This window comes from Xiphophorus hellerii, chromosome 15 (assembly GCF_003331165.1).
Source record: "Xiphophorus hellerii strain 12219 chromosome 15, Xiphophorus_hellerii-4.1, whole genome shotgun sequence".
NCBI classification, from domain to species: Eukaryota; Metazoa; Chordata; class Actinopteri; order Cyprinodontiformes; family Poeciliidae; genus Xiphophorus; species Xiphophorus hellerii.
This window is the reverse complement of record NC_045686.1, coordinates 13,621,085-13,638,028: the sequence shown is the minus strand read 5'-3', so window position 1 is coordinate 13,638,028 and position 16,944 is coordinate 13,621,085. Positions and strand designations below refer to the sequence as shown.

The 16,944-nt window shown below is 38.3% G+C and overlaps 1 protein-coding gene across 4 annotated transcripts in view; it reads left to right on the top strand.

Annotated features, from left to right (window-relative positions):
* mdga2a (MAM domain containing glycosylphosphatidylinositol anchor 2a) overlaps positions 1–16,944 on the top strand; it is a 211,278-nt gene that overhangs the window by 120,954 nt on the left and 73,380 nt on the right. For all 4 annotated transcript variants that reach the window (XM_032585020.1, XM_032585019.1, XM_032585022.1 and 1 more), the window contains exons 7-8: positions 2,771–2,862; positions 3,409–3,646. In XM_032585020.1, coding sequence (XP_032440911.1) covers positions 2,771–2,862; positions 3,409–3,646 — 330 coding nt within the window. The remainder of the gene's footprint in view (positions 1–2,770; positions 2,863–3,408; positions 3,647–16,944) is intronic.

The window sequence follows — 16,944 nt, the reverse complement described above, 5'->3', positions numbered from 1 at the left end:
AACAGTAAAGCAAAAGAAAGGTAGAACTTAACCCAAATGTTTATCCGCTGTCACCTCTAACAGCACAATGACTTAGAAAGATGGGCTGTGTGGGTGTGCAAGTCCGCCTGTGTATTTGAATCTAATGCTTCCTTGTGACGCGGCCACTAACTCTTCTGCGCCCGTCACTGAGATAGAAACGCCTTTCCAAGCTGTCAAGATGTACAGCCATGCCTGAACAATGAGTGTGCAACTCTGCCTCAGGATATTTGCTCCCTTTGACATGCATTGTAGTAGAAAATATGTGCTTCCTTCCAGACATGCCTACTTAATGGCTTCCACTATGGACTTTGTCTTGTCTCATTAACCTTATCCCATGTATGTTAGCTTTAGGCAAATTGAAAATTATGCTGTGGATGTACACAGTGCTGTACAGCTTACCCAAAATGGGGTATGTCGGTTTGGTGGTAATAAGATTTGTTCTTGTTTTCATAAAGGTCACATATATGTGTGACACACTGTATTACACTAAATGACACATTTTCCATGCAGGCACTATTGAATTACATACATCAATGTTGAAAAGAAAAGCCTGACAGTGTAAAGACATATGGGGGTACAGGAATGAAAATAAATGCGTCAGGGTTTGCTGAGTGTTGACATGATTGCAATTTTTGTATCTGCCATGCATCAGAAATAGGATTCTCTGCCTGCCGACGCTGATTTCAAAAGTGAGAGGGAAGATCATGCCAAGGAGGCGCGTGTCACTCATCTCTCCTTCAGTGTGCAGTTTGGCAGGCATCACAATGTGTTTTGCACATTCAATTTCCCGTGTTTAAATCTGACACGGGGGTTTTGTTTTTGTTTTCCCTTTACCAAACTGAATATGATAATGTCACTTGGGAATTGCTAGATGAAAAGACTTCCATGGTGTAAGGTTTTTTTTTTTGTTTAGTTTTTTTTAGAAGAGTATGCAAGCGTTGGAACCGATACAGCATGCATTATGATAAAATCATCTTTTTTCCATTTAGTAGGAGCTGTGTTTTAAAAAGAGAGTTTGCAAACCAAATTGGAGTAGAAATGTTTGAGAACATGTTTTGTTTTTTTTTACTTCATTTTCTTTTTGAGCATACATCTTAGTAGCACAGTGTGTGTAACAATACATCAGCCTTTTGAGCCTATAGATACGAATAAGAATACTTACAACACTGTTTCACATTTAGGATTTAGTTCAGTGATTAAACATTGTAGTCTATAAGCATTCATTAAAATCTCCTTTTTTAAGAGAGACACAGCCATAGAGACAGTAAAACATACAATAAATAAAACACACTGCAGTGAGCAGCCAAACCATGTTTTAAATGGAAACATTTAACAGTCACACGGACAGAATGAACTGTTCTTTTATTCCACAATAATTAACTGAAACTTCCACAGAGTAACCAGTTCTGACAATTTCCAGTCATTTTGTAAATCATTTCAGGAAACAGGGGCTTCATATTTAAAAACTTTTTTTAATTATTATTCTGTTCTGACTTTGAGAACAGACATTTATCAAATACCTTGACTGTGCAGGTCATACTTTGTGTGATGCTTACACATGAAAACACTAAGATAAGAAGTTAACATCCCCAACCAGAGATTTACAAATGAAAAGCAGCCGATAAGAAAGAATGCAGATACACAAACATGACTATTTAGTATCTGTATATAGGATATTCCCAATTCTTGTATATCCCATTTATATACAAGAATTATAATAGTATAAAATATTCAGTCTGTTTAGGTGTTTGACTGGGCATTTACAAAGAGCATAGCCAAAAGGTGGAAACTTTAGGCAAAAAACAGGTGAGGAAAAAATATTTCTCATTTAAAGAAAAAAAAAATTATATAGTTTTTTTCAATTAACTCGCAAATTGTTAGAATCCATGTTTAAATGTCAAATTGTGATTAAAAAAGGATGCGGACATATTTCAAATCAAAAGTTGCCATTTCAATGTTAGGCCTTTAAGCAGTTTGTGTTTTTAGAGGAATTATGTAACTTCATGGCATTCGAACAAACCACAAACTTTCTTTTAAAGCATAAATATAAGTGATGTTAAATTGAACTAAACATCAAATATAGGCTGGATAAATGTAAGACTTTGAACTAAGGAGAAAGATTAACAATAGATGATGTTGTCATCTGCATCTATGTGGAATGCAGTATTTGATCAATCACAGCAAAAATTGTTTTTACTGTAAGTGAAAACTCAGGATTTGAATATGAAGCTCGAAGAAAAGAAGAAAGTGACTCGGCTTAATACACTGCACACACTGTGTCCAAAGTGATACGTATATTGAAAGTCAACTTAGAGCATTTTCAGGCAAGCCAATATGATGATTAGTTTGCCAAACTAGCTTTAAAAGCTTTCAACAAAAGATAAATATGCTAGTTTGGCAAACTTTTAAAGCTAGTTTGCCAAACTAGCTGTAAAAGCTTACAACAAAATACGCTCCTTAACAACATGTTAACAACATGTTAAATTAGCGATCAAAACTCCTATATTTACAATATGTTTGCTAGAGACAGGAACACTAATTCACAGTTTAAGTATGTGCACTGGGAAAGGTTAAAATGAAGAACAGAAGAAAAATCTATTTGAAAATCTATAAAATCCTGTTCTGTGGAGTACACTTCAAACACTGCGTCAATATAACAAGGAGAGCCATAAGCTACAATAAATGTCTCTGGCAACATGTGTTGTGTACAAAGGTGGATGCGTTTCTTGACATAAATATTCTTTTACAGCTTTGAAGAAAGGACGGTTCTGGATCACGCCTGACCCCTACCACAATGATGACAACATCCAGATTGGGCGTGAAGTCAAGATATCCTGTCAGGTGTGACATTTATATATATATATATATATATATATATATATATATATATATATATATATATATATATATACAGTACAGACCAAAAGTTTGGACACACCTTTCTAATTCAATGGGTTTTCTTTATTTTCATGACTATTTATAAGGCAATAAATCCCACTTATTAACCTGACAGGGCACACCTATGAAGTGAAAACCATTTCAGGTGACTACCTCTTGAAGCTCATCAAGAAAATGCAGAGTGTGTGCAAAGCAGTAATCACGGCAAAAGGTTGCTACTTTGAAGAAACTAGAATATAAGGGGTATTTTCAGTTGTTTTATACTTTTTTGTTTAGTGCATATTTCCACATGTGTTATTCATAGTTTTGATGCCTTCAGTGTGAATCTACAATGTCAATAGTCATGAAAATAAAGGAAACTCATTGAATTAAAAGGTGTGTCCAAACTTTTGGTCTGTACTGTATATATATATACAGTATATATATATATAAAGCATGAACACAATAAGATAAATTAGTTGTCCAGTAACACTGAGCTGTATTTCTTAGGTGGAAGCAACACCACCAGAGGAACTGACATTTAGCTGGTTGAAGAACGGCCGTGCCCTTCGGAGTTCAGAGCGCATGGTCATCACTCAGACGGACCCCGACATCTCGCCCGGGACCACCAACCTGGACATCATAGACCTGAAGTTTACCGACTTTGGCACATACACCTGTGTGGCTGCGTTGAAGGGCGGAGGCATTCCTGAGATCAGCATTGACGTCAACATTTCCTCCACAACTGGTGAGCCTCACACCCCTCTGTGTCAGTGGCAGATTTTAAAACCTCCACCACTCCATGCGACATATCCCATCAGACATACGTCCTACAGCTACTTCACCCATACAAAGAGGCTTTAAAAAGGGATTTTGACTTTCATATGAAGTATTTTTGTACATGTAGTATTTTTTGGGGTGTCGGTGTTGGACATTTCTGTTTGAATTATTGACATTTTCTATATATTTTATATGATTGTTGATGCTAAGATATTAAAACAATTGAGAAATAAGTGTAGCTGAAGTAAACGTTAATTCATTGCTAAATATGTAAAACTAAAGGAGACGGGTCATTTAAAGGATACTTTGGGTTGTCCTGCATTAAATCAGGCAGTGAAACATAAACATTTTTTCTTCACTAGGTGATTTGACATCAAACAAAAAAAATTTCTGTTTGAGGTCCAATTACTACAATTATTTCTATTTCATTAAATCCCACTATAAGTCTTTTGAGATCTCGTATAGACTTTATTCCCATTCAAAAGTTGATATATATATACTTGGTGATTGGTAGAATTCCCTTTTGATCTGTATCTCTCTTTTCATTTTCACTGAAGTCGTGCAGCTGAGTAGGTTTAGTTCCCCACATCTTTTCAGCTCATTTTACAAAGTTGGACTCAGTTCTGTTCTTTGTGGTGAATACTCCATTTTGATTTTGCGCCTCCTGAGTGACTTTGTAACTAACTTGGCTCTCAGCTTGGGGTCGTTGTCATTTGTGTCCAAGCTTTAATGTCCTGGCTGATGTCTTGTGATGTTGCTTCAATCTTTCTTCTTCATAATGCCATATATAATATTGCAAAGTGCACAAGATCTTTTGCAGCAAAACTAACTTCCCCACAACAACATTTGTTAAGGGTAAGCAGTTCAATTTCAGTTTTGTTAAGACCACAGGACATGTCTTCAAAAATGAAGGGTTTTTGTCCCTAAACACATTCGCTTCACTGTGGATGATAACACTTTCTCACCAGCTTTAACATTCTTCAAAAGGCTTTTCATTTTTGCAGCAAAGCGAGTTCATTTCTGGAATGCAAAACCTGTCTTCTTTCTGAATCCCACAATGTTTATACTTGCATAAAACTGTTTGAACAGATAAATTGTGGCACCTTCAGGAATCTGGAAATTTTACTCAAGGATGTACCAATCTTGTGGACTTCCACGAATTCTCCTTCTGGTCTTTTGTTTGATTTCCTCAGATTTTTTCCACAATATCACAGAAAGAAGCAAAGGGTTTAATATGTTGCCTTAAAACATATCCACAGTTGTGTTGCAAATAAACCCATCAAAAGCTTACGAAACTATGACACCGTCATCTTGGCTTTCCCAATTTGTAAAATCAGGCATAAGCATCATACAAGTCAAGTCACAACTGACTAACATTTGACTAACATAATATATAATTAATATGATCATATTTTTGGCATTTAGCAAATATAAATAATGTCTAAAATCCTAAACATTTCCTGACAGTGAGAGAAAAAAAAGGTTATGTATGCAAATATCTGGTTTCAAGTGTGTTCAACTGAACACTTCAATAATTGTTGAAGTATCTTCAACATTAACTGGCACTCCTGGTGAAGGTACTTGCAAAAGTCTTCAAATAAATTGTTTAAAAAGACTTAGTGACACCAAGATGCTTCTTTTTGCTGCAGTTCTTCAATGGAGAGCTTAGATAATTTTTGCCTTCCCTAAATCCTGCTTATCATGCGTGGTTACAAGATAAACATGAGCGTTTGTCCATATTTGTTTGTCACGATTTCAGTTTTGACCTTTTCTAATTATTGGTATGTACGTATGTCTTACAGAAATGGGCATCACAAATTATATTCAAGCAAAACCAGAAGCCAAGGATCTCTTAATAAAAGTCTTCAGTCATTCTGATTAACTTAAAAATTGAATTAGACATTGGAAAACTGCTTTACTTGTATATGTTAATGGCAAACTCATCAATGTAAAATACATATGAATATATAACGTGCCGATAGTTAAGATAGTTTTAAGATAAGAAACTTTTACCTCAATATAAAATTATGTTAAATTGCGCAGACAGATTAATAGTGGTTAAGTAAAATTGTGCCGAAATAATGAAAGAAACAATCTCTTTACTTCTATGGGCTTTCCAAAAGTCTTTCACAAACCAAATGTTTTGAGATTGTGGCAAGAAAGACACGTTATAAACCCCAAAATTGAACCCAAAAAAACTAAACTTTGTTTAGGTAACTGTAGTCTCAAAACCAGAGTTCATCCGTCGGACAAATCAGGCTCTAGACACTCAACATCATTCCATCAACTGGCTGCTTTCGCTCTTCTTACATACGTGCAACATGAGGGGCTTGCTAGTTGCATAACACATCAGTCCGCCTCGCTCCATGATCTGCATTTCTGTGATTTTGGCCATGCCGTGTTTTACTGTTCAAATTACTTTAAAAAGTTTTACAAAAGCTTTTCACTGTTTCTTAGAGTCTGCACTGCTCTCTTGCCTGTCAGTCATTGTCAAAGAATGCAAGGCGTAGGTGCTAAAATGACAGGAGTACGAAATCTGAAAGATAACAGCAGAGGGAGGAAATGTGCTGTCAAATGTCTTGTTTGGCTGACATTCAGGAAATCTAAATACGACCATACTTTGTTGGAAAAACAAAGTAATGGAAGGCTAAGCAGAACGAAATGACACTGTTCATGACAGAAGGACTGTCAGTTCTAAAATCCTCGTTGAAATGTCACCTAGTACATCTCAGAAATATTGCGTAATGTTTAATATATTCTTGTCAGCCATCTCAGAAATCGAAACGGTCATTTTATACAGATGTTTTATACATACAGTAAAATATTTCAAGTTTTTATTTACTTAATTTATTTGCAGTTTTAATGATTATGGCTTACATGTAAAGAAAACCTATAATTCAGGTTTTCTTCAACATTAATTGGCACATAATATCACATTAGACCAATCAAAAATTGATGCACAAATGTCAGGCTTCTGACAGGTTTGTACATTTTTGTTTGGGCCTCTTGCATGAATAACTGCATCAATGCACCGTGGCACTGAGGCGATCAACTTGTAGCACTGCTGCCGATTACTTTATCTGTCTTGTTGGGTCTGGTCTCTCTCATCTTTCTCTTGACAACAGCCCATAGGCTTACTAAGGCGTTCGGGTCAGGGAAGTTTGCTGGCCAATTAAGAACAGGAACACTGTGGTCAGAACCAGTTTTTGGCACCTTTGGCAGTGTTTATTTTCAAGTCCTGTTTGAAAATAAAACCAGCATCTCCATTTAGCTTGCCAGCAGAGGGAAGCATGAAGTACTCTAGATTTTCCTGGTGGACGGCTGCATTGACTGCGGACTTCAAAAAACACAGTGGACCAACACCAGCAGATGACATGACACCCCAAGCCATCATTGATTGTGGAAACTTCACACTGGACTTTGTACCTCTCCACTTTTCCTCCAGACCTTTTCCTGACACACTTGTTCCTTCCACTCAATTTTCTCTTAACATGCTTGCTCTGCAAACAACCAGCTTCTTCAGCAATGACCTTTTGTGGCTTACCCTTCTTGTGAAGTGTGTCAATCACTCTCTTTTAGACACCTGTCCAATCAGCAGACTTCCTCGTGATGGTGTAGCCTAGACTGAGAGACTGTTTAAACATTTGCAGGTGTTTTGAGTCATTTAGTTGATTAGGGTGTGACACTATGAGTTTTTATTAATGACCTTTTTTCACAGTATTCAAATTTTCTGAGATACTGAATTTTGGATTGTCATAGTCTGTAACCCATAATCATCAAAATTACTTAGCTTCACTTTCTGAGGTGACTGGCAAGAAGCATTGCCCTTTTACGCAATATTTTATTTTTTAAGCTGCTCTGGTATTTGTTCATGCTACATTATGGTGCACACAAACCCTGGAAGTCTCCGGGTTTCACCACACTCCTCCCAGATTCTTCAGATTATCTGTTTGGGGGATTCCAAAAGTTGGTGCTGCTGCAGGCGGAGTAGATATCTCCGCTTGCTTTGACTTTACCGGCATGTGTTTGGTACCGATAAGGAAGGCTGGGGTTTGTGATGCGACTTAGTAACGATTAGGTTCATAGGGAGCTCTTTCGCCCCTTGTAGGCAAAACTCACAAGCACACAAGGAAATGCATTCACGCACCCTTACCTTTAGTCAGTACCTTGCTTCTCTCTTACGCCTCAGCTGCCACTCAGTATGTGAACATGAAAGCTGCGTGTCGACCTTGGATGCATAATTACTGTTAGATAATCCTTTGATAATCCTTGTGCTTTAAAACAGTGGGATCAATTGCATCTGCCAAGATTGTTTCCTCATTATCTTCTAAGTAGTTCAGTCTTTTCTTTTGGAGTGCCTGAGCATTGCCAACACATTAGTGCAGATCCTTTAATGTGCAGAAATAAATAAATAAAAGAATACAGCTGTCTGACTGGAGAAATAACAAAGAAAATGACTGACTGTTTTGTGATTGGATAAAATGAAAGGTTTCCTTCAGGCTCGGGTTTGATTGCTTCCTAAGCTTACACTGTTCCAGTCGAATGTGGAGGGAGGAATGAGATGGTATGAAAGGACTGCGTTGGCATAGAGATGCACCTGTCATCAGGAATTATACTGGGAATGTGGTTTCTGCTTGTTATGATTCCTGCTGCATTTACCTGGATGTGGGCGGGCTGTTTTCTTGAGAATGCCTGTTTCTGTCAGTTTGGCTGACGCCGCGAATCAGTGGAGTGTCTTTGCCGAGCTCTGTAGCTGCAGTGTGCTAAAGCGTCTTGTGCCTCTGCTTTGCTACGCTCCTGCAGCCTGTTATGTGATGAATAAGCTCCGTATTTGTTCCTCTGCCTGTTCTCCTGAAGGGAGAAAGCCGAACTGCAATTAGAAGTCTTAATAAAAGTGTTTAGGGGAGATTACACTGCAGATCTGCCAGGGTTTCATGCTGGGAATGAGGGTGAAGCTCACTGGCTCTCTCGGTTTTGGCCCCCGGTTTTGATTCCAAACCAGGGATCGGGTCCGACCCTGGCCGAAGAGAATATTTAGGGACACAGATTTGTATAACTTTTCCTTTTTGTAAAACAGCGCCAATATTTACTGTTGTGGCAAACTCATTAAAAAAGCAAGTTCTTATCTCAGCAGTGCTCCCAGAGATTCCAGGGGCGATGCATATTTATGAGTGTGGTCTGAAACAAGGACACAGACCTCCTCTTAGGAGATTGTAGAGATTAAAAACCGCAAGAGACAGAAACCTCTGAAAGGAGATAAGAACTTGATGAAGCTCCAACAGAAAACACAAGTTACACCTGTCAGGAGCAAACGTTCACACGCAGCGACTAGATGCGTCTGAGATTTTCAGGTGGTGATGGTGTTGTTGTGACTCGAATGTTATTTGAAATCAGATCGGAAGCATTTGTCAAGATAAAATTCTAACGCAGTGCAGAATACGGTACAGAGGCATAGTTGGTATTTAAAGCCAGGTTCAAACAAAGACTTTGCCGATAGCTGATGTGCTGATGCCATTTACCATTCTCATGCTATGTGAATCTCATTCTCAGCAGGACAGATGATCAAAAAGTTAGTGATGTTCACTTTGTTTCAAGTTTTTTTTAAATTGCCGTCGAGTTCGCACCTGTTCGCTACCGGGCATTTCTTTCAACCTCCAAAACACATCCAGTTAAATTGTTTAGATAATTATCTGCTCGCCTGATTAAAATGAGCTATATTAATGAACTCAGTACGTAGCAAGCCATTTTTCTGACAATTTAATTAATCAGTACGTTGTAGCAAGCAGACTCATCTCTGTCTAACTTCCTATTGACAGCTTATATTCTCTGTTTGACTATGATTCATCATTCATAGCCGCCACATCAGTAAAGACACTATGACAATTTGACTGCTCTTTGTGCTGATTTCAGCAAATCCATTGACCCTGATAAAGATAAAAAATTGACTTAAGCCTGACTCATCTGTAGGATGAAAATAGTCAGGTGTAATTTGCTCTCTTTGAAGGGATGCAACTGTTTAATTTATTTGTGTCAAAGCATAAATAATACGTGTTGAGCAGCTTTGGGGAGGTTAGCAGCATGTTAATGTACTTTTTCAGTAGGTCTCTGTGTATTTTTGTCTAACAGTCTCATGGATAGAAATATATTCTGTAGACAATTTACTAACCTCAGACCATTCAGTTGCTGTCAGTTCATTGTCACAACAAATAGCCAATTTACACGCAAAGTTATTTTGGATCTATCACTGTTAGAACAATAAACTAAAAGTTAAAAAATAAATAAATGACACATTTCAGACTTTCTAAGGAGATTGAATTGATGTTTGTTAATTTTCCTGGACAACTTTCTAGCAATTTTTTTTTTTTTTTACAATTTTTATACATCTGAGTTGAGTGTAATTTGACTGTATAGTAAGGCGCACCTAAAAGCCTTCAATTTTATCAGAAAAATGACAGTCCACCTTATAATCCGGAGCGCCTTATATATTGTTCTGGAGTAAAACAGAACACTATATAAGAAATTAATATGGATTGATTCTGGTTGTGCTTACTGACCTCAAAGCGATTTTGTGTGGTTCGCGGTGCTCAGTCAAAATATTTTAGTTATGTTACATTATGGCTATGTAGAGCCCTGGAAATATGTTAAGAACGTGATAATGTTAAATTAGACTACTTTATTATTTTTTATTTCATAGATTTCTGTTATGATAATACCCCTTTAAGAAAGACACAATGCATGATGGGAGTAAAAAGTTCATGACCTGTGTATAGATACAAGAAGACAGAAAACTACACACGCTGTATGCTGAACCGTGGATTTTGTTAATAAAGTTGCACAAAAGCGAAGACCTTTGAATTCTTTTTAGTTCTTTTTAAGGGTGCAACATAAATTTTGGTGTTTCCGCCCGGTTCAGCAAATGTTTTCTACAATGAGAAGTGATTTTTTTTGTATGAAGAGGAACTACGTTTCGGCGGAGCAACACGAACGTGCTAGTGGCTATGCTAAGTAGCTATGCGGCTAGCCAGACGACATCTACTGAAAACGAAAAACAACTAATGAAGAAACGGACATGAATCTTTCCAAGCAGTGAATCAACCAAAGACGAAGCATCATGGACAGTGAGTGGGAATCTCTATTTGCCGATATTGAGAAGAAGCTGGTTACTCTTTCACTGGATGAGCTAAATGCCTTAAGTGAAGCGCTAGGCCTGCAGCTGAGTGAAGAGGTGAAGTCGTCATGTCGGTTAATAAGAAGAAAAATGCTTATTCACTTGGAAAGCGAAGATGTCACTTCTTTAGAGGACAATGGATTATCAGTGTTGTTGACCACTAATGATTTGATAGATGACTTTAATAAGAAAACGGATATGAGTGTTTTGTCACGTTCTGCGTCAGAGCGCACCGCTGCTGAGCAACAAGTGGTCGGTGAGCAACCTCTGCTGGTACAAATCGGTACTACACCTTTAGTTTTACCACCACAAATATCAAGCAGCTCACCAAGTTCTGAAAGAGAGTCATCGCAAGTCAAAGACCAAATAAATTTGCATCCAATATACAGAAAGGATTTTCGAATTATTGGACAAATCGGTGATGTGGGACAAAAGGATAAACTGAACTTCACTAGTCTTGAAAGACAAATGGAACGAGGACTAAAAAAAGGATACGATGAGGGAGAGATCGTTGAAGCAGTGATCCAAGCCATTGCACCTGATGTGAAATTAAAAAGTTATCTAGAGAGTAGGTCGGAATTATCCTTGAACTCTCTCAGGCAAGTGCTTAGGACACACTTCATAGAGAAAGATGCAACAGAACTCTATCATGCTTTGACGCGTGCAGTGCAAGATCCCAGAGAAACTCCTGTTCAGTTTCTTATACGCACAATGGACCTTAGACAAAAAGTGTTGACTGCTTCTGATAGAGCCAAAGCTGGACTAAAATACAATCCTGAGCTCGTGCAGACACAATTTTTGCAAACTATTCTGACTGGATTACAAGATGATGCTGTAAGAGTGGACATTAAACCTTACTTGCAGGACGCAACTGTTAGTGATGAAATGCTTCTTGAGAAAATGAGCGCTGCCTACAGTGTTGAACTCGAAAGAAGGAATAAACTGTCGACCAGACAAAAGAGCATCAAAGTGGCCTCAGTTCAGGAAGAAGATAACTGCAAAAATGAAAATGTTGGAAGCTCAAAGAAAAGCAAAAACCAGACAGAAAAGCCAAACCCCATTGTGGAAAAGTTGGAAGCTAATAATAAAGTTATTTGTGAAGCTATCCAAAATCTTTCAACACAAGTTGCTAATTTGACTCAAGCAAAAGTGAAAACTGAAGACAAAAACATAAGAAGTAAGCCATACTATCCAAGTGCTACCAGAAAGAGTCCCAGAAAATGTCGTCAATGTGAACAGTCAAACCCAGAAGGAAAATGTACACACTGTTTTAAATGTGGAAGCAGTGAACATTGGGCTGTTGGTTGTCGGAAAAATAAAGACTCAATAGTTAATGTCAATAAAATCGAAGTACATATTGCAAATGTTATTGACAGTGTTGTTCCACAAAAGGATGTACCTTTGTCAAAAAAACAGAAAAAGACAGCAAAACTAATAGGACGCAAAAACCTTGTACAGTGCAACATTGGAGGTGTTCCAGTCACAGCTCTTTGGGACACGGGATCACAAGTGTCAATTGTGGATCTAAACTGGAAAAGAGAACATCTACCAGATGCCGAGGTTCGATCAGTGAAAGAGCTTCTTGAGGAAGGTATGTTAGATCTTTCTGCAGCAAATGGGACTGAGATACCTTATGAGGGTAGGGTAGGAGTTGAGTTTAGTCTTACAGAGAACAGAGACAGTGAACTGTTAGTACCGTTTCTTGTAAGCTCTGAGCCAATTACCAAGCCAATAGTGGGTTTCAATGTCATAGAAGAACTTGCAAAGTCTAACATATCAACAGATAGGACTCTTCCCAACAAGTTTTTGCACAGTCTTGGGTCAGCATTAGACGTAGGACACAAAAAAGCAAAAGCAGTGTTCTCCGTGTTAAGTAAAGACAAATCTATGTCGGAGAGTCAAACAGTAAGGCTAGGGAGACAAGATGTTATTATCCCAAAACATCAAATGTTCAAAGTAATCTGTGGAAAATTGAAGAAAAATGTGCTAAAGGGACAATATGCAGTGTTGGAACCAAATGAAAGCACACCATGGCCAGAAGGATTACAAATACAGCAGCAGCTAATACACATACCAACTGATGAGGGAGCAACAATTTCAGTTGTAGTCGAAAACAACACAGACAACAATATCAGACTACAAAACAGGACAATAATTGGGTCATTATTCACAGTGGATAACGTACAAGATGTAAAAGAGATCACAAAGAGGTCACAAAGTGAAAGTGGACATGTACACACCAAAGACATGAAAGTGACACCAGAAAATGAAGGAAAAACTGACAAACTATGGGATCCACCAGTTGATGTTTCACACTTAACAGCAGAACAGCAAGACAAAGTGAGAAAAATGCTAAGAGAGGAAAGTGATGTTTTTGCACAAAATGAGTGGGATACAGGATGCATACCTGATCTGCAGATGAAAATACATCTCAAAGACAGCATTCCAGTGACAAAAACATACAATTCAATCCCTCGTCATTTGTATCAGGAAGTGAAAAAGCACATTCAAGATCTACTCAGTAGGGGGTGGATACAGGAGTCAACTTCTTCTTACTCATCACCAATAGTAATTGTAAGAAAAAAAGACTCTACCATCCGACTTTGTGTGGACTATAGACAATTAAACGAAAAGACACACCCCGACAGACATCCCATTCCAAGAATTCAGGAAATTTTGGAAAATCTTGGCGGAAATTCCTGGTTTACTGTGCTAGACCAAGGAAAAGCCTACCACCAAGGCTTTGTTAGTCCAGAGAGCCGAGCATGCACTGCCTTCATCTCACCATGGGGACTTTATGAATGGCTGAGGATACCTTTCGGACTAACAAATGCCCCAGCTGCTTTTCAGAGGTATATGGAAGGTTGTCTTGGAGATCTCAGAGATGAGATATGTGTGCCCTACCTCGATGATGTTTTAGTTTTTAGCAAAGACTTTGACCAACATGTGGAAAATGTGAGAAAAGTTTTACAAAGACAAAAAGAATGTGGAATCAAACTCAGAGCAAAGAAATGTGATTTTTTTAAAAGGGAAGTGTGTTATGTCGGCCGTGTCGTTTCAAAAGATGGATACCGGATGAATCCAAAAGAAGTAGAAGCTGTGCAATCTTTGAAAAAGTCAAGTCCTAAAACAGTCAGGGAAGTAAGATCTCTTGTAGGCTTTCTAGGCTACTACAGATCATTCATAGCCGACTTCTCAAGGATAGCAAAACCGCTTTACGATCTGTTGTCACATCCAAAGACAAAGAACAAATCCTCAAAGAAAGGTTCTTCACAGTTGCCACCGTCTCAGTCTGTGGAATGGACAACATTACAGCAGGAGGCACTTGAAAGGCTTGTAGACGCTTTATCAGATCCACCAGTAATGGCCTACCCAGACCTTGAAAAACCATTTGTGTTACAGGTGGACGCGTCAGAGGAAGGTCTTGGGGCTGTCCTGTATCAAAGGCAGGAGGGAACATTAAGAGTCATAGGCTATGGTTCACGTACACTCACTCCAACTGAGAAAAACTACAAACTTCACTCAGGGAAGCTTGAATTTTTAGCTCTGAAGTGGGCTGCTACTGAGCGATTTCGAGATTACCTTTTCCATGCCCCACACTTTACAGTGTACAGTGATAACAATCCCTTGACATATGTGATGAAAAGTGCTAAACTGAATGCGGTAGGACATCGCTGGGTCTCAGAATTAGCTGATTTCCGTTTTACTCTGAAGTACAGACCTGGTAAAGTCAACCGAGATGCTGATTTTCTATCTCGCAAACCTGCAGAAATGGACAAAATAATGTCAGCATGTACAGAGGAATGTAAAGCTGATGACATAACAGCACTACAGCAAGGACTCAAAGCAGATCACTGTGGTGATACTGACTGGATTTCAGCTGTTACATGCAATGTGGATGTACTGTCACAACTAACTGCTCCATGTACAACTCCAGTTGAGCCAATAGCAATCAAAGACATTCAAATTGCTCAACAAGAAGATCAAGTGACACAACGAGTAATCACATTAAAGCAGAAAAATGAGAAAGTTAAATACAGGGATAAAGTGAAAGAGCCAACTGAAGTAAAACGACTTTTGAGAGAATGGCCTCATCTTTACCTAGACAAAGACGGAGTTTTACGACGAAAGACGAAAACCAGAAATCAACTTGTAGTTCCTGCTAAGCTAAAGACACTGATTTATCAGCAACTTCATGAAGAAATGGGTCATTTAGGCGCAGACAGAATGATCTCATTGGCCAGGGAGAGGTTTTTTTGGCCAAAAATGCGAGAAGAGATTGAACATTATGTTACAAGAGTCTGCCGCTGTTTGAAACAAAAGAAACCCAACCGAAAAACTAAAACCCCACTCCAAACTATTACAACCTCTGCACCTTTTGAACTAATTTCGATTGATTATCTGCATCTAGAGAGAAGTAAAGGTGGAGTAGAGTATATTCTTGTAATAGTAGATCATTTTACTAAGTTCGCACAGGCTTATGCAACATCTAACAAGTCTGGAAAGACAGCTGCACGCAAAATCTTTGACGACTTTATTCTGCGATTCGGATACCCTGCGCGAATCCATCATGATCAGGGAAGGGAATTCGAGAATGAGTTGTTCAGAAAGTTGCAAAGTTACAGTGGGATACAACATTCAAGGACAACACCTTACCACCCTCAGTCTAACCCAGCTGAACGTTTTAACAGAACTTTGCTAAGCATGCTCAGAACACTGGAAGAGACACAGAAACCTAACTGGAAAGACTATTTGAACAAAGTAGTACATGCATATAACTCTACAGTGCATGAATCGACTGGCTTTTCACCTTTTTTTCTGTTATTTGGAAAAGAGCCAATCCTACCTATTTACCTATTGTTTACAAAAGAGCAAAGGCAGTCACAGTCTCATCAAGACTATGCAGACAAATGGCAAAGGTCAATGCAGGAAGCTTACAGCATTGCACAAGAAAACATGAGAAAAGCAAGTAAGAGAGGACAAACGTATTACAACAGAAAAGCCTGGAGTTCAGAACTTCAACCTGGAGACCACGTTCTTGTCCAAAACCTATCTGAAAGAGGAGGACCTGGAAAAATACGTGCTTACTGGGAAAACAAAACCCATGTTATAAAAGAAAGAAAAGGGCAAGACAGTCCAGTTTATGTGGTGACACCATTGGATGGTGAAGGGAGGGAAAGAACCCTTCATAGGAATGTCTTACTACCCTGTCCTTATCTTATTGATGGACAAGACACTAAAGAACCAAAAGAAAAACCCAACCAAAAGAGACAAGTAAACAGACAAACACGCCAAACCACAGACCAAGTTCACGAGGATTCTGACAGCTGTAGTGAGGACGAGTATTCTGTGTGGATTACCCATCAAAGCCAGACTACCAGTCTCAACCCAAAAGCCCCAGTCTTTCAGTCCAGATCAAGCCAACCTGCAGAAGAAACCCAAACTAGGAGACTTGTACAAAGACAAAGCCAGTTTGAGGATGAGAATGATTCTGCTGATGTCAGGAATCAGGTGGACGAGAGACATGAGGAAGGAGATACGCAGAACCAAGACCAAAGTCAAAATCCGGACATGGATACTGAAGGTCAACCATTTGAACTTGAAATGCCTGAGGAAGACATCAATGCTTCTTCAGAGGGTGATCAGGAGGTGGAGCAGGAGCGACGTTCCTCAAGAACACGTCAACCAAAATCCATCTTTACATATGATGAGTTAGGGAAACCTAGTTTCATATCTTTGAAGAAATAGGAATTGTATTTTGAACCATATATAGTTACAGTTACAGTTAAAGTTAATTGAAAATGTTATATTATTCATTTGGTACACAATATTCAGTTACAAGTAAGAGTCATTTTTCAGAAATGTATTTCTAGTGACTACAGCTACACTTAAAAGTTATTGATGCGTTTACAGAAGGAAGTAAGTGTTTTGTAAGGTAACACAAAAGTAGTCTGTAAGAAGTCGTACTACATTCAAAGTATGTTTAATGTGGATACATTTAATAAGGTGTAGAGCCCTGGAAATATGTTAAGAACGTGATAATGTTAAATTAGACTACTTTATTATTTTTTATTTCATAGATTTCTGTTATGATAATA